The following is a 23,229-nucleotide window of genomic DNA, read 5'->3' on the forward strand; positions in this document are numbered from 1 at the left end:
GTTACTTTTGGTTTCCATTTCTCTCAGTTCAGCCATTTCCTATCTATGAAGAGTACCTGTGTATGTAGCCTTATTTGGAAATAAGATCTTGGCAGATAAAATCAAGTTAAGGTGAGATCATACAGTGGGCCCTAATCCAGCATGACTATATCCTTATAAGAAGAAGAAAAGAGACACAACTATGACAGCAGAGACTGCGGTGATGCATTTGCCGGCAAAAGAATGCCAGGGATTACCAGAAGCTAGAAGAGGCAAGGAATGATCCTCCTCTACAGGTTTCAGAAAGGGAGAGTCCCCTATGATGCCTGGATATCAAACTTCTAGCTAGCCTCCAGAACTGTGAAATAGGAAATTTCTGTTGTTTTAAGCCACTCACAGTTTGAGGTACTTCATTATAGCATCCCTAGGAAACTAATACAGTACTAATGGAGTCTTACATTAGGTAAAAATAAACCACTTGCATCTCAGAAAACCTGATAAGGCATGGCTTAGCAATTGTATGTGCCAAGAAATTATGTGTTTGAGTACACAGAACGTGCAAAATGAATCAATGCTGTGAATATGGATGTCAAGAAAGTTAATGCAACCCTAAAAAGACTTCACAGAAATTTACTACCTAGAAAAAGCTGGTAGCGGCAGGTTTATTCTGCTCCATACTAGTCCTAATGAGAGCTATCCAACAGCTGCATGCAATTTGGGGCTAATCATTTTATCAGGCTATAAACCCTGGACTAGGATCATTATTCTGAAAGCAAAGCACTAGAGAAATGGTTGAAGATCTAAAGATACTTGGCCTAGCAGGGAAAAGCTTAGGAAGACAGCTACCTTCAAGTATCTAAAAGGTTCTCAGACAACAGGCAAAGAGTAGGTGCTTACTGAAAGCAGGAAAAAGGAAGGATCAGTCTAGCCTTGTATAGCACCATTTAGCTAAACTAGGACCAACAAGGGAGACATATGACATAGATTGAGACCAAACACAAGATCTATCTAAGTAATAAAAATAAACTTCAAAAGCATATTGAAAGAAGCAACTCAAATGTTCATGAACAGATAAATGGATAAATACATTGTGGTATATCTACTCAGTGAATTATTATTATAAAAAGTAATGAAGTACTGACACAGGTTATAACTTGGATCAAACTCAGAAACATTATGCTAAGTGAAAAAAGCCAGGTACAGAATGTCACATAATGTATGGTTTCATTTATATGAAATATCCAACCTAGGTAAATCCATAGAGACAGAAAGCAGATTAGTTGTTTCCAGTAGCCAAAAGAATGGGAAGGAAAAAGGAGTGACTGCCTAACAAATACAGGGTTTTTGCTGGGGGCGGGGGCGGGGGCGGGCGGTGAAAATGTTTTGGAACTAGACAGAGGTGGTGATCACTTAACACCGTGGATGCACTAAATGCCACTATATTATTCACTTTAAGATGGTTAATTCTGTCATGTGAATTTCATCTCAATAATTTTTTTTAAAATAGAAAAATACTATACTGAAAGGAAGGCTAGTATCTGCTTCATGGTAGGCAAGTCTGTATGTAGAATTTAGCAAAGTGTTAGTCGATCAGTCATGTCCAACTTTCGCAACCCCATGGACGGTAGCCCACCAGGCTCCTCAGTTCACGGAATTTTCCAGGCAAGAATACTGGAGTGGGTAGCCATTCCCTTCTCTAGGAGATCTTCCCAACCAAGGGATCGAACCCAGATCTCCTACTCTGCAGGCAGATTCTTTACCATCTGAGCCGCCAGAGTAGCCCAAAACTCTGCATCAAAAAACAAGCACAGGAAAATCAGAGCAGAGAATTCCAAAGGCTCCTTCATGATAAAAGCCCATTGTCTACTGGAGGGTAACCAATGACTCAGTACAGCTGTTTGAGACTTTCCATCATAGTCCCAAGTTTCTCTTCCTGTACAGCTTATGATTACTTCCTTAAGAGACCACAACTGTTTTCGTCTTACACAGAAACAAGACATTGTCCCACATAGCCTGGCAACATTCACACTGTCTTTAACTTACTTTTTAAATCAATAATCCATCAGCCACAGCCATAATGAAATTGCAACATACAATGATCACAAGTTCAGTATTTATCCTCTCCCATGAAGGCCAAAGTCCTACATGGTACAAACGTTCTGTTATAAAAGATTTTAACAATTCTACAATTAAGGATAACGTGAGAAACACTAGGGGTGTCCCACAGTAGGACCAGAAGTCATTTTAGTGCTTTCCTCATAAGAGGCCTTTAAGAAATTTAGTTGAATAAACCAAACTCTGCCACAGTGCTCCTACCCCGCCCCTCTCCCAGCCAGGAGTAGCAAGTGGGTCACATGTAGATATCTTCTCATCTCCACATCAAGAATGGCAATGTTAATGAGAAAAAGTTTAACTTGGTTTCAATCTCAGTTCTAATTAGAAAACAAAACCAAACTAATGCTTTATTTTTGGTTAATTATGTAATATAGGATCCCCTGTGTGTTTGGATCACAGCCATACAGACTTGACCACCTTAATAAGTCAAAAAACCACATCCTTAAAATAAATATATATTAAAATAATTATTCACTAACTTGGATAAGTCTTATCTCTATCATCAGTGTGAAAAAAGGTTCTATTCACTTGGGAACTTACACATACAGTGGAGTTTTCATTCCTGTATTTATTTGCACTTTCTATGTGCAGAGAATGCCCAGAGAGTACATTTCTAATAATCATAGATTTGTATACTGTTAAATTGCCATGAACGTGAAAAATCTTAACCGATTTCTTTATTTCTGTTTTTTTTTTTTTTTAAGGTATCTAAGAGAGACATGTCTAAAACCCTGGGAACAAAACCGTCCCAACTTTCTTTCTCATAACTCTGGCAAGAGGAGCCAGAAGAAGAGCCCACTCTCAAATCCCAAGTCAATTCTGGGAAGTACTCAAGCCAACTACAACACAGGACTGAATGAGAGTAGATTTATTATGTGAAGATCAGATTGGCACAGTAAGAGGTAAGTATTATACCATCAAACTTGACAATGTATTTAAAGTCCTCACTAGTTAAGCATTAGGAAAGTCTAATGTTTATGCCCGTACAGATATTTACAAATGCCTAATTCTGTCCACAGATATCGATTTTATATAATACATGTAATGCAATCCTAAGCTAGCTTTATAAATAAGGAAATGTTCTGTTCGTTGCTATGGCCCTAGTCCCTAGCAAAGTGCCTAGGGTATAATAAGTGTTCAATAAATTATTATTAAATGAAGGTAATGTATGACTGACACACAATAACCCAGAACTTAAGAACCAGATAAGCATAATCCTGCAAAATAGATCCTCTGGAAAACTCTATGGTAACTACAATGATCTTGCCCATAGCATCACTGATTCTGGAGCCGCTTTAGAATGATCTCTAAAAAGATATAGCTTTTTCTTTCTATTAGGAAAGCCCAGGAACATCATAAACATATTAAGAGATTTCCTACTCATCACTAGTAACTGAAAATGAACTGAAGAGGAGTAGGCTCAGTCCCACTGTTAAGGTCCCTGCAAGGAATGGCAAAGAGCAAGATCACCAACCAGGATGCTCTCGACCTCCAGTTATTCCAGGGGGTCATGTTCTGAGCAGCAACATGGCCTGAGGAGCTAATCACCCCTGAGTAGTTGGTAAATGCCTACCTAACATGCTCCCATTTTGAGGACAAGAAAATGAAGGGAAAAAATACTTCAAAATGTGTGTGTTGGTTCACTCATTTAAAAAAGGATCATAAATGATAAAAGATAACCTGATGTATTAAACCACTACCAATAACATCATCAGCACTTACTGGAAAGTTACCGATCTACTAGCTGCACATTTTCCTTGTACTTTCTGTCACCAAGAATGGAATCCTAAGATTGGCTGACTTTCTAAGAAGTAATTCAGTTTTCATTGAACATGATTTGATGAGCTAGATGTTTAAAAAATCTCAAAGGCAGCATCGGTTCATGAAGCAAGGTGATTCCCCTGGAGTCTACAACTGGATTGATGACTCACACTAAATATATATATACTTTTGTTCTCTTTCTGCACATGCTGATACAAGTCATAAGATGAGACTGACGTAAAAAGAATTCGCTACAACTAATTCTCACTTATGTGCTCCATATTTTAAAAAAAAATCTAAAATCTACTTTGCTAATTAGCAAAGACATACTAAAAGTAAGACAAGGAACATTTTATACCTATCAAATTAGTTAAAAATAAATTAATGATAATGCACAAATGCTGCAAAGGTAGTGGTAAAACTGGCACCTAAGTTGGGATAATCCATTTAGAAAGCAATATGGCAACATGAATCATGTCTACATTAAATTTATGCACTTGGATGTGTACTGTTGATAAATATTTCAAATAATAAATAATTTAAGCAGGAAATCATTCATCACAATTCTCTAGTAAAGGGATAGTAAAAGTAGCCTAAATTGTCCAATGAAAGGAATGGTTAAATTTGTGTTTAGAAGTTTAGTACGAAAATTAAATAGCAACAGAGACAGATGTTCAACAAAAGATAAACATGATATAAAAGCATATCTTCATGATGACTGAAACCACATAAAAATACATATGGATATGCATAAGAACAAGGGAATATACAATGGTGGCAGCCACTTGTAATTCTTGTTAAATTCTGTTAAGTGATACATTAAAATATTTTCCTAAAACTAGCCTGTGTATCAACTCTTTTCAGTGAAAAGATCTGAAGTCAAAATTTGGTTAAAACTGGTCTATGAGTTAAAAAATAAGTAAATAAGCAACAAGCTTCCTATTCTCACCCTTCTCACCCAGATCATTACAAATCCTTGGACCAGAAAACTTTGGGAAAGTGAGGCACGTAACAGTCCTGTATCAGTGAAGTAGACCGCACCTTATCATTTTACAGGTTGTGTGACAGTCTACAGTAAGTCCTGTTTAACCTTGACTAACTGACATGAGTTTGAGTGAACTCTGGGAGTTGGTGATGGACAGGGAGGCCTGGCGTGCTGCGATTCATGGGGTCGTGAAGAGTCGGACACGACTGAATGACTGAACTGAACTGAACTCAGAGTTGGCTCGAATTACTTGATCACAAAATCCACTTTGCCTGGAAGACCTTCAAATACCCCTCTCCCCACAGCGTAGCAAATGCTGCTTGGGTCCATGATGTTCACAGTGGGTGACAGAGGGACGGCACCTTAATTACCAGGAAAGTGCTTCCAGACTGTGTGCTCACCAGATGGGAGTCACTGAGAGTCTATGTACTGAGGCGAGAAAAGGTTTGAGAACTATCCCTCTGTGCTGCTACTCAGAAACAATGAATTCCATAAAAATCAAATCAGCCCTTTATAGTACAGGTTTGGGAGGTTTCTTGGCCTTTGCAAAAGGGGTTCTGATCTACTCTGAAGGTAACAGCAGCTTCTACAAAAGTTATCTCGTCTCTGTAATTAAAAAGTGGTAACCAAAGACATCTGAGTAACCCATATGAGAACTAATCAGTTTCTCTTTTAGATATAAAAATATACTGTTCATAATGTGAAAATTAAAGCATGTATCTTTTTGAAGTCTGGATATTTTCTTAAATACATGTGTGTGGTAGTAGGGTATCACCACAGGGTATATACCAAATATCCACTTCCCAGAACTAAGGTACAAGCTAACATCCCCATGCCCCGAGCACGAGGCGACCATTACCTCTAGTCGAAGTGTAGCTTTCATGCAGACTTGGCAAAGGGGTCCATTTCGAGAGAACTGAAGGGGAAGGTGCCGAGTTCGATTTCGACATGTGGGCTCTTCACAAATCAACCAGCCCTGGAGAGACAAAGAGAATGCTTCAGTCCTATCACCACCATCAACCAGTACAAATAAAAACCCTCTTGTGATCAAGATAAGACTTATCGTGATCAAGGTAGATTCATGTCACCCAATAGATTCTGAAATAGCTCCCTACCCGTCTTTCCTGTCATGTTAATTTGATCTATGTGCCAAACATAAAAATTAGGAAACTCATAATAAAGTTTGAAAAAAAAAAAAAAAAAAGATCACATGAGACATTAGTTTCTTTACTTAAAAGATATCCTCCTGCCACCTAATATATCAAAACCTCCCAATAAAAACTCATATGATTACATGCAGAATGTAAACTGATGGGTTTTAGTTCAGTAGGCTGCTTATTTAACTTCTATGCAGAGTACATCATGAGAAATGCTGGGCTGGAAGAAGCACAAGCTGGAATCAAGATTGCCGGGAGAAATATCAATAACCTCAGATATGCAGATGACACCACCCTTATGGCAGAAAGTGAAGAGGAACTAAAAAGCCTCTTGATGAAAGTGAAAGAGGAGAGTGAAAAAGTTGGCTTAAAGCTCAACATTCAGAAAACGAAGATCATGGCATCTGGTCCCATCACTTCTTGGGAAATAGATGGGGAAACAGTGTCAGACTTTATTTTTCGGGGCTCCAAAATCACTGCAGATGGTGACTGCAGCCATGAAATTAAAAGACGCTTACTCCTTGGAAGGAAAGTTATGACCAACCTAGATAGCATATTGAAAAGCAGAGACATTACTTTGCCAACAAAAGTCCATCCAGTCAAGGCTATGGTTTTTCCAGTGGTCATGTATGGATGTGAGAGTTGGACTGTGAAGAAAGCTGAGCACTGAAGAATTGATGCTTTTGAACTGTGGTGTTGGAGAAGACTCTTGAGAGTCCCTTGGACTGCAAGGTGGTCCAACCAGTCCATTCTAAAGGAGATCAGTCCTGGGTGTTCACTGGAAGGACTGATGCTAAAGCTGAAACTCCAATACTTTGGCCACCTCATGCGAAGAGTTGACTCATTGGAAAAGACCCTGATGCTGGGAGGGATTGAGGGCAGGAGGAGAAGGGGACGACAGAGGATGAGATGGCTGGATGGCATCACTGACTCGATGGACATGAGTTTGAGTGAACTCCGGGAGTTGGTGATGGACAGGGAGGCCTGGCATGCTGCGATTCATGGGGTTGCAAAGAGTGGGACACGACTGAGCAACTGAACTGAAATGAAAGGCCATTACCAAAGTAAAGAATATACTGAGTAGAAATGAATGACTTTCCCAACAGCTGACTACTTAATTGCTCTGATCAGTTTCCTTCTCCATAGAATGGGCACAATAATAACACTTTGTTTATAGGTTTGTTGTAATGATGGGATACATTTAAAGTGCCTACAACTACCTTTGACATAAAAGAAACACTTAAAAATGTAAGCAATTATCTCCTTTTTAATGAAAACAGATTCTTTTATGCATGTTCCCTGGAGGCATAAAATTGGCTGCAAAGTTTTCAAGGACAACTTCAACCGACCACTCTTTTCTAGTAGTTTCAAACAGCCATTGCCCACTCCCTGGCCTTTAAAATCCTCCTCTTCTCTCGCTTTCTTTCTTCAGGTACTTTCTCTCACAGTCCTTGTTTAAATTTTCTCATACAGATGTGGTAACAACATATCTGTTAACTTAAATGAGGTCTATGTTTGCTATAAAACTTAACTGTTAAACACAGAATTCTTCAAGACTTCACATGTGGGGTTGAGCAAAGTTCTGGTATTCTTATGAAGGCACTAGGGCCTGTGGGCTTTAGTGCTACATGTATTAGGCATTAGAGCCCTAAGGCAAATGAGGGTGAAACACTAGGGGATAAAGGTGAACAAGGTATGCTCCCTTGTTGCATGGGGTCCCCACCTGGGAAGCTGTGAGTAGGGACCCAACTATATTTGGGTGTTGGAGTATTTGGTGAAGTGGAACTTCTGAACTGGTCTTCAGGAGTAAGTAGAGGTTTAGTAGGTGGAGGAGGCAGGGAAGACAACTTAGGCGGAGAGAAAATGTGCACAAGAGTGAAGAGAGAATGGTGTGTGATATGACTGAGATACAATGAAGAAAAGGATCAATGACATGTTTAACCATACTCCCTGTTTCGAAACTGAGCAACCTCAGTTTCAGAAAAGGCCAACGCCTTTTCTCCCCAGATAAGAGCAGTATATAGACAAATATTGCTGAATTACTTTAGGGACTTTCATCTGTCGCTTATTAAGGTTGTCACGTGGCATTAGTCCAAAGCTGCAGGATGTCCCCGTTCAGTGTTCTGTTGAGTGACCTCAATCTTCTTCTTGGAAGTAGCTACAACCTAACTCAAGGCAAAGTGCCCAGAATCAGTTCTTCCAGCTTATTATGGCTTTCACACCAGAGAAAGGACACTGTAGAACTTTCTGACTCAAATAAAAGATGCTGCCTTTAAAGCATATTAAAATTCATCTAGACAATACATTCAGAATATACTTTACTCCCACCTTCAGTAGGAACATCAACTTTTCAGGTAGAGAGTCTCAAGGAATCCTTATGAAATCTTTAAAATATACCAGAATTGTATTAAATACTGTGGGAAATAGGCAAAGAGTCCCCAGGTATACAGTTTCAGGAAGTTATAATCTAAATAGGAAAGCAAGATCCACATACACAAAAACAAAACAGCAATTCGCTATGGTATGGTTTTAAGAACCGCCTTGCACAGTACCAACTAAAACGACAAAAAGATTCAGTCGTGTGGATTCTACCGATCTGAGACATACAGCTACTACCATAGCAAAAGACCCTGAACTAGAAAAGAGAATCAGTGGTTCTTAGTCATAGGCAACTCTTTCAATTCCTAGGGCCTATTACCAATGTTCTTGATCTGAGGATACATTTTAAGAGTTCTGAAACTCAGATGCCTTTACAAATAACATGTATTTGTTCCCTCCAAAAAAGCCGTTAAGAGTGCAGCTCAAAATTGATGATCCCCCAGAATTAAAGAAAAAATATACTTTGGTTTAGCATGTTCCAGGCATGGGGGAGACAGAGGGATAATGGGATTGACAGCAACAGCTGGTAGTACATTTTAAATGTAGCTTATAAAACAAAAGGTGAGACTAGTTGTTTCTGGATGTACCCTACATGGGTTTGGGCCTAAATGCATATTAATAAAGGAAAAGTAGCATTCAAGGGAAATGATGTATGAAAAATACAAGAATGAACCACCCATTCATCATTTATTTGGATTTCTGACACTACATTTGCTACCTGAGACTTTACACACTTGGAAACACTTATCAGTTAATAGTCACAACCACAGTTGTAATTCATTCAATTCTTAACAAAATTTTTTAAAAAGCAAGCAGGTAAGTCAATTATCATGTTTTGAGACAATAAAGTATTGAGTACCAGAATACAACCCAGAGTTACAATTATTTTTTAATCTTTTAAATACAATGTTCACAAAGCTACAGTTCTTTCCAGGTGTTTTTGAAACTTGATTTCATCAATTTACCACAACTTCATGACTCACCAGGTGAGCTGCCATCCAGGGAGATGCTAAATTGTCACCTCACCTGTTTCAAAAGCAAACACCCAACTCTATCTCTGACAGAGTTACTAACTAAATGTCCTTTCAAATCATATAGAAAACAGATAATATAATTTGTCTAGACTTCCTACCAGTTATAATTAACATTAAAGAGGTCTTTTCTTCTTTGTCACCTCTCTATTCAGTACTTATTTGGGTTTGTTTGTACTTACTATCTGTTAATCTACCTTTACAAATGACAACAATAACTGGTGCTATTATGCATGGAAATTAAACATGCTGATAACTGTGTGAAGGGAACTGGGGCTGAAAAAAAATATTAGAAGCCTGTAACTCTTTATGCCTATTGTTTTATTTTAATAATTAAGCTTTGGTCATGGTGCATTTTAAATAAAACTCTTTAATGGGGGAAAGAGGCCCCAATTATATTTAATATATGCTTTGCTTCCATTCAGTTTTGTCAAGTACATTTGGTTAACCCTTTGTTCCCCCAGCAAATATTGACTGACTGTGCTAAATATACCCTTCAAGGAACATTTGAGCTGTTAAAAATAAATATGTCAGATTTTTGAAAATATTCCATGATGAAGCAAATCTTACAATATCTCATGGCATTTTGCCTCCCATAGGTGATAAAAGCAAAAGAAAATACCAATGTTGTATAAAATCTCTTTGAAGTAACACAAGGGCAAAAATAAACTTATTTTCATTTCCCATGTTGGGAAATATGCAGCCCAAAGGTACATTGCCAAATCAGTGAAGGAAAAAGAAAATTTAATAATGTGTAGCTTTTTGAAAGTCCAACCTATAAAAAGGTTTGGCTTAAAAAAAAAAACAAAAAACCCAGAACCACTCTGAGGATGTCTGCCATCCAAATATGTCATCTTATTATGCAATACCATGTGTAAATGCCAAATTGTCATAACCAAGCAGAATAGGGTCATTAAGTTTTCAGATGGCTACTTTAAACATGTTTATAAGTAGAGGGTTCAAAAGAGGTGAAGCTAGCCTGTCCCAGGGCAAAACAAACTTTTATCAAAACATGCAAAACTCTTATCACCTGTTGCTTTAGTCTCAGCATCACTAATACCTTGAAATCATTGTGTATGAAATTGTGTTAAATGCTGATTGGTTCTGATTGCTAAATTATATTTCTGAGGCCTCAACAAAAATGGTTTCTGTCTTCATATGCTAAAAAGGGATCGATTTCCACTTGTAGCTGAGGCATTCCTAACAATTGCACCTTAAACACAAATTGCTATTAATTCGTGTACATCTCTATTTTTAGAAGGATGCACACACAAAAAATCACCCACACCCAGAAATGTGGTACATAAAAGGCATTCAAAACTATCTTTCGAAGAAAATAAATGAATAGAAGCAATAAAATAAAAAATGCACAGGATCAGGTTTATGGAAAATAATAGGGGTCTAAAAGTCACAGTAGAAAAAAAATTTATAGTAGTTTTCATACTCTTTAATCAAATATATGGGGTCCTTCGCCCATTTCCAGTCAGTCACCAAATCTGTCCATTGGCCTTATAGTCCCATTATCACCAACCACACTCGAACCCAGACCTCAATGATGATCTACTGTGGTAGCCTGTGCCAGGTTTCCCTGACTCCATACTCTCCCACAGCCAATGCACAGCCTTTCCAAGTAGCTTTCCAAGACCTCTCTACTCCCATCCTCCAGTTGTATACCTTCCTATACCACGCTTTGGTCTCATTCCTCCTTTCTCACTATTTGTCCCATAGTGCTGGCTTTCTGTCATCATCACTTTTTGCCTATTGCCAACTCCCTGTTCCTGCTCGTGCCACAGAACCTCTGCGTAAAGTGCCCATTCACTCAGCATCACTTACATTCCTTGCCTGTAAAATTTCCCCAACCCTCAGGGACTTCTTCTAGTCCAGCAGCCACTGAACAGACCCTGCTGTGCACTGTCCTGGAACCATCTTATCTTACCTTCCTAACTGGATGGTCAGGCCCTTGGGGAATGACTCGTTTTGGATATGGTAGTGTCTTACCCAGTCTCTAGCACAAAATGTTTACACTCAATGAAGAAAACTGAACAGGTATGAAAAAGTGCACTTGAGCGTGGTCTCTCCCCTCCGACTTATTAATAGGTGATTTTGTACAAAGGGGCCAAACTGCTCTCTAAGCCTCAGTTTCCTCATCTATGATACCAGAGGTAATAATGATTACCCTATTAGAGTTGCTCAGAGGACCAAATAAGAAAGCCCACACAAATGTCCAGTAAGTGTCAACTATTATCGTTTTTCTCCAGTACTGGGGGACATCAGTGCTGTACTTATAGCTGACAACTCACTATTCTAACCAGGAGAGAACCTGGTCAGTTTCCACCTGATGTTATCCCCAAATGGAGAACTACAAAGAGGGCTAATTGGTTAAGATTACACAGAGCTGCTTCTCAACTTGACTGCAAAATAGTACAACTATGCCATCAACACAAGTAAAATTTCTGTTTTTCCTAATAAAACTATACTGGATTTGAAGTTATAGATGGCAGAACAGACAGTAAGGAAAGTGCTTTATTTAGGGATGCACATAGATTCAAGAGACAACAGAACACTACTGCAGTGACGTATGATTTATTTAAAACTGTAATGGCTCTCCAGGAGTGCAGTGACAGGGTCACAGGGCGAGGTCTGCCAGCATGCATGCTCTTACAGAGTTCATCATATCATTACTATTTTTCTATAATGGCTGTTAACTGTTCCTCTCCCCAAACTATATGCACTTTGAGAATACCAGACACTCTTTTCACCCAAAACCATTTATAAATGTTCTGGAGTTCCCTTATGGTCACATTTTTCTGTCACAGAATTATTCCCAGTGTAAAATGGGTCTTCTTATAGACAGTGCACAGTATGGGCCCACAGCTGCTTTTGAAGAATGACATGTTATGATTTGGGATTTCCAGAAATATCAAAAAACAAATTGCTTTCTGACCCACATTTGCACCCAAAACTGGGAGAAAATTTTCCTAAGATCTCTAGGGGAAGTTTTAACATGAACATAATTTTACTTTTAAAGTTAAATCTTCTACACTGCAGCATCCTGGCACATCAGAGTGATTATTAAGTCTCAGAGAGGTGCCAGAGCAGATGAAAGAGCAAATCAGGAAAAATATACACATACACTATTCACCAAAGTTAATACAAAAATATTTTTAAACAAAATTATCAAACAAAAGAGAAGTAGAAAATGCCTCATCGGTCAATGTAAGAATTTTAAATATTATTAAAATTGATTTTTAAAGTAAAACATCTCTTTAAGTGAACAGTCACATGTCATTTCATCCAAGTTATTTGAAACTTATTGATCTTATCATTTGTGCAAGGACCAGACTCTGCCATCAGTTTGCTGAAAGGATAATGGAGCAGTCCCAAACTGTTATGATAGGTTAGATGCAAACAGTGGTCCTCATTTAGACACATAGAATAGCACTACAAGTGGACAAATTCCAACCTCAGCAATTGTATATTACATGATAAATTAGCAAGCTGTTCTGCTTTGCTTCGCATCAAATCCAATACCATAGTCTTGTTATTTTAATTTGCAATCAGAGGATGAACATCAGAAGATGTACCTGAGGCACATTAGAGAGCCCCATGGAAGCCATATTCCTCTGCTATGCTGTGAGCAGAGAAAGCCAACAATTACCAGCAATTTTATTTTACCACCATAGGACAATACTAGAACAGTTAAAATCATCTCCGTGCAAGCAACCAGGGAAAATATACTTAAAATGACTTTATGTGGAAAATTACATTTTGGGGGAAAAAAGTTCAATGGAGGACATGTATCTTTCTGTATGGGCAGCTAAAATCTCTCTTAGTATATTCAAGTCTATTCTATAAAATGCTCTCTCTATTTATCCAACTGAAAAGCAAGCTACATTCTTAGGCTATAATAGGTCACAACTAAGTACACAGTACCTTGCTTCAGGAATAATTTTGCTTTGTCTGTCAACTGTCAACAAAGCACAAAGAGCTCATGCAACCCAGCCATGTACTGTGGATGTTAGAGATCTAACAAAATACAAATAGTAAGAACACAAGATTTCCACGCTGCCCTGCTTTCACTTTACAAGAGAAATTGAAAGCATTTTCCTCTCCACATTCCATTAATCTCTATTGTATTACAAATTTTTTCATAAAACACTCTTTTCCCTATGTGAAGCTACAAGTGACTTGGGGATGTAATATTCCAACCATGATGAATGTCCGACTTTCCAACATGAATGGTTATAAATGGATGTGTCAGTTAAGGCATATAGTTATTTCAACAGGGAAAAAAGAAAGAATCAAATGGAATGAGATGGAAAAATGGCTACTCTGATGCTTACATTAATGCTTTAGTGATGAGGCCGCTAAGAAAAATTGTTCATTGTTTCCAACATGGCTCTTACCCTTCAAGTCCTCGCTCTTGAAAAAACATCACCTTAGGTATGTGCACATACTAACAAGCTTCAAAAGTTAACTAACTCAAGGCTTAGTTTCATCAATATGTACACAGAAAAAAAGACTGGAAGGAAATACTCTAAAAAGCTATCCATGATTATCTTTAGATAGTTTTTTCTGTTTCTATATTTTGTAAATTATCTACCAGTACATATTGTTTTTATAATCAGAAAACTATTATTAATGAGGGAACAGACAGTTTTACCAAGAGTATTCTGTATAACTGAACCACTAACACATCTGAAAAATATTTTGACCTATAATAAGCGTTTGGTTGTTCCCAAATTTTCAGAGAATGGGCTTATGGGATAAAAAGGCATATGAAAAAAATTTTTCTTCACTCTATCAGATATTTCAAGAATAGGTTAATTTAAGTACATAAGCAGCTTCCAAGCAGAATGGCAGGGCATGTATTATTAGTATTAGACGTATATATGAAATTAAGCTATTCACTATAATGCACACAGCCTTCCACGGAATATGATTTTAATACTTTCCTTTATGACGCTGCATCTTCAAAGGTAGGTAATAAATCAGTTTTAAAGAAATGTGCTTTGTTTCCCAGACCCCCTCCCCTGTCTTTATTCAGTGTACACATGGATCAGCTCAGATGTCCAGGGTAGGAACTGATTAAAAAATTCAATCAGGACGGCATGTCTAGAAATTTATCACTAGCAGAGTTTCTTTTCTTTGCTCAAGTCTAGCTAAAAGCAAATTTTATTGTTTGTTTGTTTGCAAGCTAGTATTTACCGGTATGAGTTAATGAGGTACTCCTGGGTACTGCAAAACATGTTAAAACTGAACTATATGCAATTGCCTCAAAGGGCACCTTAAAATCAGAGTGAACTTCAAACCATCACCCGGCAATATTTGTTCATTTAACTTTAATTATATTCTCCTTGAGAATGGTACTAATGAAACTGAATATCTTTCATGGTTTCGAAGGACCGTTTGAATAGTCTGTAAACAGAACTAAGGGTAGACAAGAGATCTGGCTGAGCCAGGGGGTTGCTAGGTGATGTAGAATGTAAACCCACAAACTTGTTAAGGTTTGCTTTGCTTTCATGCCACTTTCACACACTCTCAAAAGTTTTAAGAATTGATTTTTCAGGTGGCCATTAAACCCCTCCTCCTTCAAATTCTCCCCCAGATGCTCTGCCGGATTCAGAAGAGATGAAATCCATCTGACCTTTGGCTGTAACCTGGGAAACTTTTGCTTTTACATAAACATAGGATCATGTATTTTATTACTGCCCATCACTGAAGAAGCAAATCCACAAAAGTGGATTTCCAAATTTCAAACTGACATGTCTAATCTTTTCTTATTCATCTTGTAATAAAATGAAGATTTCTTTTGAGAGAAAAAAAATTGTGATCACAGCGTAGAGGGATTCAGGGCACAAAACCCACACCACCATGGCAAATACCTAAGCACAGATTACCATCGTGACAGACCTCTCAGTTTAGTCCCTGGAGGCTCTCTTCTGGCCTATACACTAGATCTCACTGCCTGTGAGGCTTCTCTCTGCTGCCCCCTCCCCCAAGCTCCTTTTTAAGTAGCTGATCAGAGATTGTCCAGTAAGAGCACTTTATTAGATCATCAGCCAGAGGGGTTCACAAGTACTGAGAGCAATGGGCTCAAATGCGGCACATCAGTTTTAATAGACCAGGGGCTACTAGTAAACTGCAGATACTGCTGAGAACTTTCCATGCACTGAACTCTTGAAAAAGCACCGTCTCTCCAGCTTAAATGCAGCTGCCTCTTTCAATGCCGCAAATGGGTAAATTTGACAAAAAAGCCACCATTAAGACTACATGAAAGGCTCAAGACAACATCCTTTCAATGCTTTGTACTTCAGTAATCAGATGTACTTACTCACCCCCTCCCCCAAACCCGATCAAGAACTATTTCTGAATGGTAGGAAATAATTCCACTTTGTACATCTTTTAGTTAATCAAGACTTTCTATTCAGCAATTTGACCTTTTGTTCAAAACAGGATTATCAGTTTTTTCGCCAGTTACCAAGGGCGACTCGCATGGTGAACATAATTGCAATAATTTGCAAAACACCATGGCAACCCACATTACAACTAGGTAAATACTGGGCTTTTGTGCTACATTGTTATTTTCAGAGATGCTGAAGTCAAAGAACGAATGACAAATGAACACAAAATTTATATTTGCTTTGTCTCAAAAGAGAAGAAAATTGATAACAAGAATTGGGGGGAAACCGACTACAGCTGTAATTTCTAACTTGATTAATTAGGATGGTAACAGTCCTTAACAGTATATTCAACAAACAGCCCTGACTTCGTCTCTCCACCCACCTCTCTCTATACCACTACCAGTATCCCCCCCAACCCAGACAAATTTTTTCAGCTTGGAGAACAAACATCCCCCATTTGCTCTTTTCTTCAACTTAATGGAATCCTTAATTGCAGAATATTGTTCTCCTGCTCTTCATGGCAATGAAAACGGAGAGAAACGAGGACAGAGTGCCAGGGCAGACAGGGAACTACAGTCAGTTTTTTCCTGCCTCTTTTGGACACCCCAGGCCCAATGATGAGATGGCATTTTTCTGGTATCAGCAGCTGTTTCATAGCAGACAATAAAGTAAAAGCTATTTAGCTTTGCAGAAAAGCTACTTCTTTCCTCTTGGCAATACAAGGTTAAGTCTACACAGTGAAATGAAGTTTCAGAATTTAAATACTAGAACGTAATTTGAGAAAATAATAATAATTTTTAAAAAACCATGTCTTTTTTTCTATAAAAGAATTATTAACTGTGCTTCTGTCCAAAAAAGCTATTGAAATGCATGTGTTTGGTATTTGGGGAAGATGTTTGACAATAACACCCATGTGTTGAAAACCACTTTAAACTCAGAAAGCCCAATTCACAAAACAATCTAAAAATAGAAACTCACTACTGGGAAATTAATACAAAGATGAATATAATATTTTTCATTAACATGGTCTAGAAAACAGCACTGTCATCTTTTCTGTAATAAATGTGAGGATTAGGAAAGTTATATCAGAATTGTTTTACTCAGGTATGAAAGGCAGGTTTTACTTTATAGTAAGGAGTGGTTTTTTCTAAGAGGCACAAATTCTGCTGTAACACCTAGCTTTTTGAAAATTATCAAAATTGACTTTCCCACATAAAATGTAACGTTTGGGGATGAGAAAAGAAAAATACATAAAAAGGGTTTACAGAAGTTATACAGCCAAGATCGCAAAAGATAAGAAGCACGAGATGTACTCTCAACACAGCCCAGCCTGCTTTCTTCCATCTGCTGTTAACAAGGCAGAGGAAAAACAGTCCCTCTAATGATCTGCATATACAATCCTCTTAACTTTTAAAAAATCAAACCAACCTGATACTAAAATGGGTCCATTCTTATTCTGTCAGGGCTGAAAACTCCCAGACAGATTTCTAAGATTCAGCTTACAGAGATCACAATATAACATTCTTCAGAATATGCCTCCAAAATTACAGATACTGTGATTTCTCCCGAGAAGTAGAAATCAAAAGAATGTGACATGTTAACTCCTTCTCAGTCAGTGACAACCTCTTTATACTTGGAAAATATATTTTATTTTTGGCTTAGTTCATTCCGAATTTACCATACCTATATTAAGTGCATTCCTACCTAAAGCTCAAGTGTTAAAGAGGAAATGGATCCTTAAATGCCAAATGATAAAGGGTTCAACAAGCCTTCAATGCTTTTTGATCAAATAGACTTGACAACAGATGATAAAGGGGACCTAAAATCATCATGGCACTTGAACCTTTTTTAAGAAACATACATAAATGAAATAATTTATAATCTACCTGGGATTTCTTCATTTACAACATTTTAATTAACATACTTGTTCCCTTCTGTCCCAACCTTTTGTAGTTTCTGTGGCTTTTGTGGTTCCCATGTTTTTTCCCCTCAACTGGATTGGATGCTTCTTGACTTCCATTTGTGAAATGCAACATCTACACTATCAATAAATTACCAAACCCCCATATCAGGAATGGCAAACACCAAGCCAGCGGACTGCATTCCATCTCCAACTCTATCCTCATGGCTGACACAGGATGAAAAGTGAAAGAAAGTGAAAGTGAAGTCGCTCAGTCGTGTCCGACTCTTTGTGACCCCATGGACTGTAGCCTACCAGGCTCCTCTGTCCATGGGATTTTCCAGGTACAGGATGAAAACTAGCACTCAAAATGAAACCCAGCTGTTCTCCCCACCCTGAATCCTTCTTGCTCCTTCTCAACTCTGGTTGCACAGTGGACTCACCAGGGGAACGCTGCAACACAGATTGCTGGGCGCCACCCCAGAGTTTCTGACTCAGTAGGTCTTGGGGTGGGGCCTGAGAACGTGCATCTCTAACAGGTTCGCAGGAGATACTACGGCTGCTGCTGGTCTCAGGACCACACTGCAAGAACCACCAGTGGTACAGAATGGGCATCAGGATTTTAAAAAGCTCCCCCAAGTGATTCCAATGTGTGGCTACAATTGAGATCCACTGTCTGAGTGATTCTCATTCTCTCTTGTACAAAACGAACTACTCATTATTATCTTCTGAAGAATAAACTTTATAAACAGGGGCACTAAAAACCCCTCCCTCTCAACTCTTTCTCCTTCAACATTTACTCTTTCTTTAAATACTACTGATGTGATTCATTCTTTTACTCTTTACTGGTTCTCCATGTGCCATTAGAAATATTAACAAAGCCTAAAGAATTGACCAATTCCTACTTGGTTTACAACATGTATGTAGCTTTAGTAAATTCTTCCCTTAAACCAATAAACAAAGAACCTTACGCTAAGCACTAACAATATAATTCCTACAATATGAACTGTGATTCACTTAGGAATACACAATTTTAGGAGTGCTGGTGAAAATTGTGTATCTGAAACCAAGTGCAATTCCATTTCTGATGTTGACAAGTAATATGAAATACTATATTTGAACCTTAAATTTTAAAGTTGGAAGGAACTAAAGTTCTAAAAAACTCTAGTCTAATCCTTCACATTCTATCTAAAAAAAATGAGGCCCAGGCAAAAGTAAACTCCTTGCACACTGTCAGAGCAATAAGCTGCAGGGCCACCTGGGTTTCTGAACCTCTAGCCAAGTGCTCTTTGCTCTCTGTACCTACTCTGCTTAGTGCATGAGCCAGGAGTCCTATATGGTTCCTGAGCACTTGAAATGTGGCTAGTCTAAACTGAACTGTGCTCCAAGCATAAAATATATGGTAAATTTCAAAGACAGTCCCCAAAAAGGCAATATAAAATATCCAACTGGTATTTTAAATATTCATTACAAATTGAAATAAGTCAAATATAATGGGTTAAGTAAAATGTATACTGCAACTATCTCTTCCCTTGTTTTTAAAAATACAAAGAAAGTATCATATACAATGTTCTAAATCTTGCTTGTTTCCACTTAAGAGGAAATTCTATAAACATCAATGTTCTTTTTAAGGGTGGCACAGATTTCTTTTGTATGATTGTAATAATTCAATCAGTCAATCCTCATTTGACCAACAATTAGGCTGTTTTCAGCTTCTTATTATTACCAATGATGTTGCAAGAAATATCTTTGTACAGTACCTTTAATAATATCCACAAGTCCTGTACCTCTGTAGAGAGATACCCAAACTGGAATTGTTGAGTCAAAAGGTATATTCATTTAAAATTTTGACAAGATGTCATCTAACTGTGGTCCAAACAGGGTGTACCAGCTTCCACTCTGATCAATATATGTGAATATTCCTCCCCCCACCTTGCCTATGCTACCTATTTATCTAATTTTTGGATCCCTGTCATTCTGATAGGTGGAAAACAGTATTCCTTTGAATGTCTGAACTTAAGAGTGAGCTTGAATATCTCTACCAACGTTTATAAACCACTTGTATTTCTTCTGAGTTGCCTGTTCGCATCCCTTACCAATTCATTTTTCTACTAGGTTGTTGGTCCTATTCTCTTTGATTTGCCAGAGTGAAGGAAATTTGCCTTTTGTTTGCTACATGGCCAGCAAATATTTTTCCTTCTTCATCATTTCTCTTTTAACTTTATGGGGGTGTGTTTGTATGTGTAATTTTTGCCTTGCATAAATTTTTATTTTTTAATTTGTAGTCAAATTTATCGATATTTTTCTTTTTCAGAATCTGATTTTTGTGCTGTTTCAAAAGCTCTTCCCATTCCAAGATTATTTTTAAAATATCTACTACTTTAACAGTTTACTTTTTTAGGTTTAAGTTTTGACCCATCTGGAATTTGTTCTAGTATAGGGAGCAAGGGAGAAATACAACTGTATTTTTTTCCCCAGATGACTGGGGAAAAAACCATCTCTTTATGTAATCGTAAATGCAATTTTAGATCTCTGGACTTTCTACATTGGCTCCATCAAAATCAGGAGAGTACCAAAAGATCTTAATTACCCTAAACTCCTCAAATTTTTAATAACCAGCAGGTCATCTTCTTTGTGGGAACTTGTGATTTCTTTTTAAAATAAAGGATGCTTTAAATTTATGGATAAACTTTAGAGAATGATCCTAAACTGCTGAAGAATTCTAGTCAAGAATAGGATATACTTTTCCATTTACAACCTTCATTAGTATTTTACTATTTTAGAGTTTACTTCATATATATATATCTCCAGCACATTTCTTGTTAAGTTTATTTCTAGGTATTTAATCTTCTTAGTGATTACTAGAAATGGTATTTAGTCCTGCCATCATATTTTCTGAGTGTTGTTGGTTTAGATCAAAACTATTGATTTTTAATATTAATTTTGTAACTAGTGACTTTATTAAATTTTTTTGGCCATGCCACACAGCTGAATTCCCTAAATTCTTTTAAGCTATATTAGTTTTTTCGTTGATTTCATTAGGTTTTCAGTGTTTGCATGGATCTGTAGACAATGATAACCTACCTCTTCCTCTTCTAATTCTTATATACTGTTTAATTTCCTTTCTAATTACAATAGTTAATACTTTGAAAACTTGGTATTTGTCAACATTTTCATTGGGCTGCCTCTAGTATCAGATTTCCCAAGAACCTAGGCAGTAGACCCAAAACCTAAGCCATCAAAGGATCTCTGCTACTGGAAAAAACTGTTATTAAAATCACTATAGACCTTTGGCTCAGAAGGCCTAAAATCAACACTTGGGGTGAACTTAAACATTTTAAATGTTGACAAAATACTAAAATGGTTCCTTTTATATTTGGAAAATTAGTCCTCTTAAAAGCTCTCTTCCCTAACACAGTCTTTACTTAACCAATCACTTCTGTCTCTGCCTCTGAAGAAAAAAAAAGTGAACTTAGAGAGATCTCATCTTTGGGGGTCTCAGTCTCTTCTTTCATAAAGAAGGATATTGTATTAGGCTAGATGGTTTTAAGGTCTATTCTGGCAAAAGACTCCTCTAATTCTGTGACATAATTTTAAAAAACAAACATGAGGTTCCCCAGAAGTCTTCATGACGTATCCATGACTGAGGTCAGGAAAATACATATTTCTGTCACAGAAAGTATTTCGTCTTAACTAAATCTCATCATTCTACTACTATTAAGTTATGATTTCATGTTGTTATTGTTTGCATACAACTGCTCTTGGCTGAATACTAAAACTCAATGAATATCTAGAGCAGTCATTCTCAAAGCAGTGCTTGGACCAGCAACATCAGCATCACTTGGGAACAGGCTAGAAAAGCAAATTTTCAGGCCCCATCCTAGACCTAGAATCAGACATTATAGGGGTGGAATCTAACAATCTGTTTTAGTAAGTCCTCAGTGGTGTGACTATGATAAGTGGGCATGTATTTATACAAATAAAGTTTAGTAAATCCGGAGGGTAAATGGCATATTCTATTAGCTTGTAAAACACAGAAGCCAGGCTGAGGCAGAATGCTAGCATGATGAAAGAAAGGGATATATATATAAAAATAATATTTATATGTATTATATATGTATAAAATACATGTATACATTATATATACATATAAGATAAATGTGTATTATATATTATACATGTATAATATACATGTATTATATTCTATACATATATATTGTATTATATATACGATTTTATATATATAAAAAATCAGCTGCTAATCCTGACATCTGCCCATTATGCTACCCCTCTCAAAACACAAAATACTCTATGCACTTTTGAATATTTAGATTACTAAGGATATGAAGAGATATATTCCCAGGGCCTAACTGCAAAAAGCACAAGGACAGAATTTCTGAAGAAAATATTGTCCACCTTAGCAGATGTTTTCATGTGTTAATGCAAACAGGTTCAAAGCAGTCTTCTTTAGATTCAGCTCCCTAGCTCTCCTGACTGTGTGTGCTGAATCTTCTAACTAGCCCTGAATCTATTCTGATGTCTCACCCATCTGCAGCAAGCCTGACGTGTCTCCCAAAAGATGCTGAGATGATCATAGGCAGGCCTGTCCATGCACTAGTCCATTGCCCTACTTCTGATTCCATTCTGGAGTTTAGGAGATGCTGTTGGGAAAAGATTCCTTTCAGCTATTCATCTGATGTTTCACATAAAAGAACTAACAAATCTGACTTTGCTGTGTAAGTACAGTCACTGAGTGTTTCTCCAGGAAAGCAGGAAATGGGGCTGGAGTAGGCTGTTAATTAACTAAATCCAGAGAAGTCTCTATCTAATCAACTCTCCTTCCCTGGGAACATGCTCAGAAGGGCCTGTATATTAGAAGCCAGCAGAGAGACTGACATTTCCACATGTGGGACTCCGAAGTGTCATTAAGGAAAGCCTTTTGCAACAAATTGGGTTTTTAAAAATTTTGTGGAGGACAGAAGGCCTGAGATACTTCACTAACTAGACACAAACCTGGCACACAGTTACCAAACACGCTAAAGCCTCCAGTGTCAAAGTAGTCAAATACCTGAGGTATTTTCCATGCCAATTTGAAAGGATGAAGACTCTCCACTCCACTGCTACATTTACTGCATCACAAGAGAATCAAAGATTACAGAAGGATGTGGGTATAGGTACCTGGAGTTGGGATACAGCTATTCACGTGTCGGGCAAATTGATTCCCTAAGCAGAAAGGATTTGGCCTTTATCCAACCCAGCTTCCATCCTGGCTGCCTACACCAGAAATATCATGACCAAATAGTATTTGAAGTGAACTTTTAAAGAGAAAACACCACCCCTGCCTCAAGAGAGTTGAACTTTTCACACATTTGTACGAATTAAATTTAATGTCAAATAATGAAAACAAACACTTATTAAGGACAAACCACATGCTGGACCTGTATGTAAAATATTTCAATTGTATTTCTGGAGAAATGGATATTTTCATCTGGGAGACCTGGAGTGCAAGAGAGTGATC

General features: G+C 37.5%; 1 protein-coding gene across 6 annotated transcripts in view; it reads right to left on the reverse strand.

Annotated features, from left to right (window-relative positions):
* Positions 1-23,229, reverse strand: part of POLA1 (DNA polymerase alpha 1, catalytic subunit) — a 295,284-nt gene that overhangs the window by 101,741 nt on the left and 170,314 nt on the right. For all 6 annotated transcript variants that reach the window (XM_019955961.2, XM_019955959.2, XM_070783445.1 and 3 more), the window contains one exon: positions 5,700-5,816. In XM_019955961.2, coding sequence (XP_019811520.1) covers positions 5,700-5,816 — 117 coding nt within the window. The remainder of the gene's footprint in view (positions 1-5,699; positions 5,817-23,229) is intronic.

The sequence above is a fragment of the Bos indicus genome, chromosome X, assembly GCF_029378745.1.
Source record: "Bos indicus isolate NIAB-ARS_2022 breed Sahiwal x Tharparkar chromosome X, NIAB-ARS_B.indTharparkar_mat_pri_1.0, whole genome shotgun sequence".
Lineage (NCBI taxonomy): Eukaryota > Metazoa > Chordata > Mammalia > Artiodactyla > Bovidae > Bos > Bos indicus.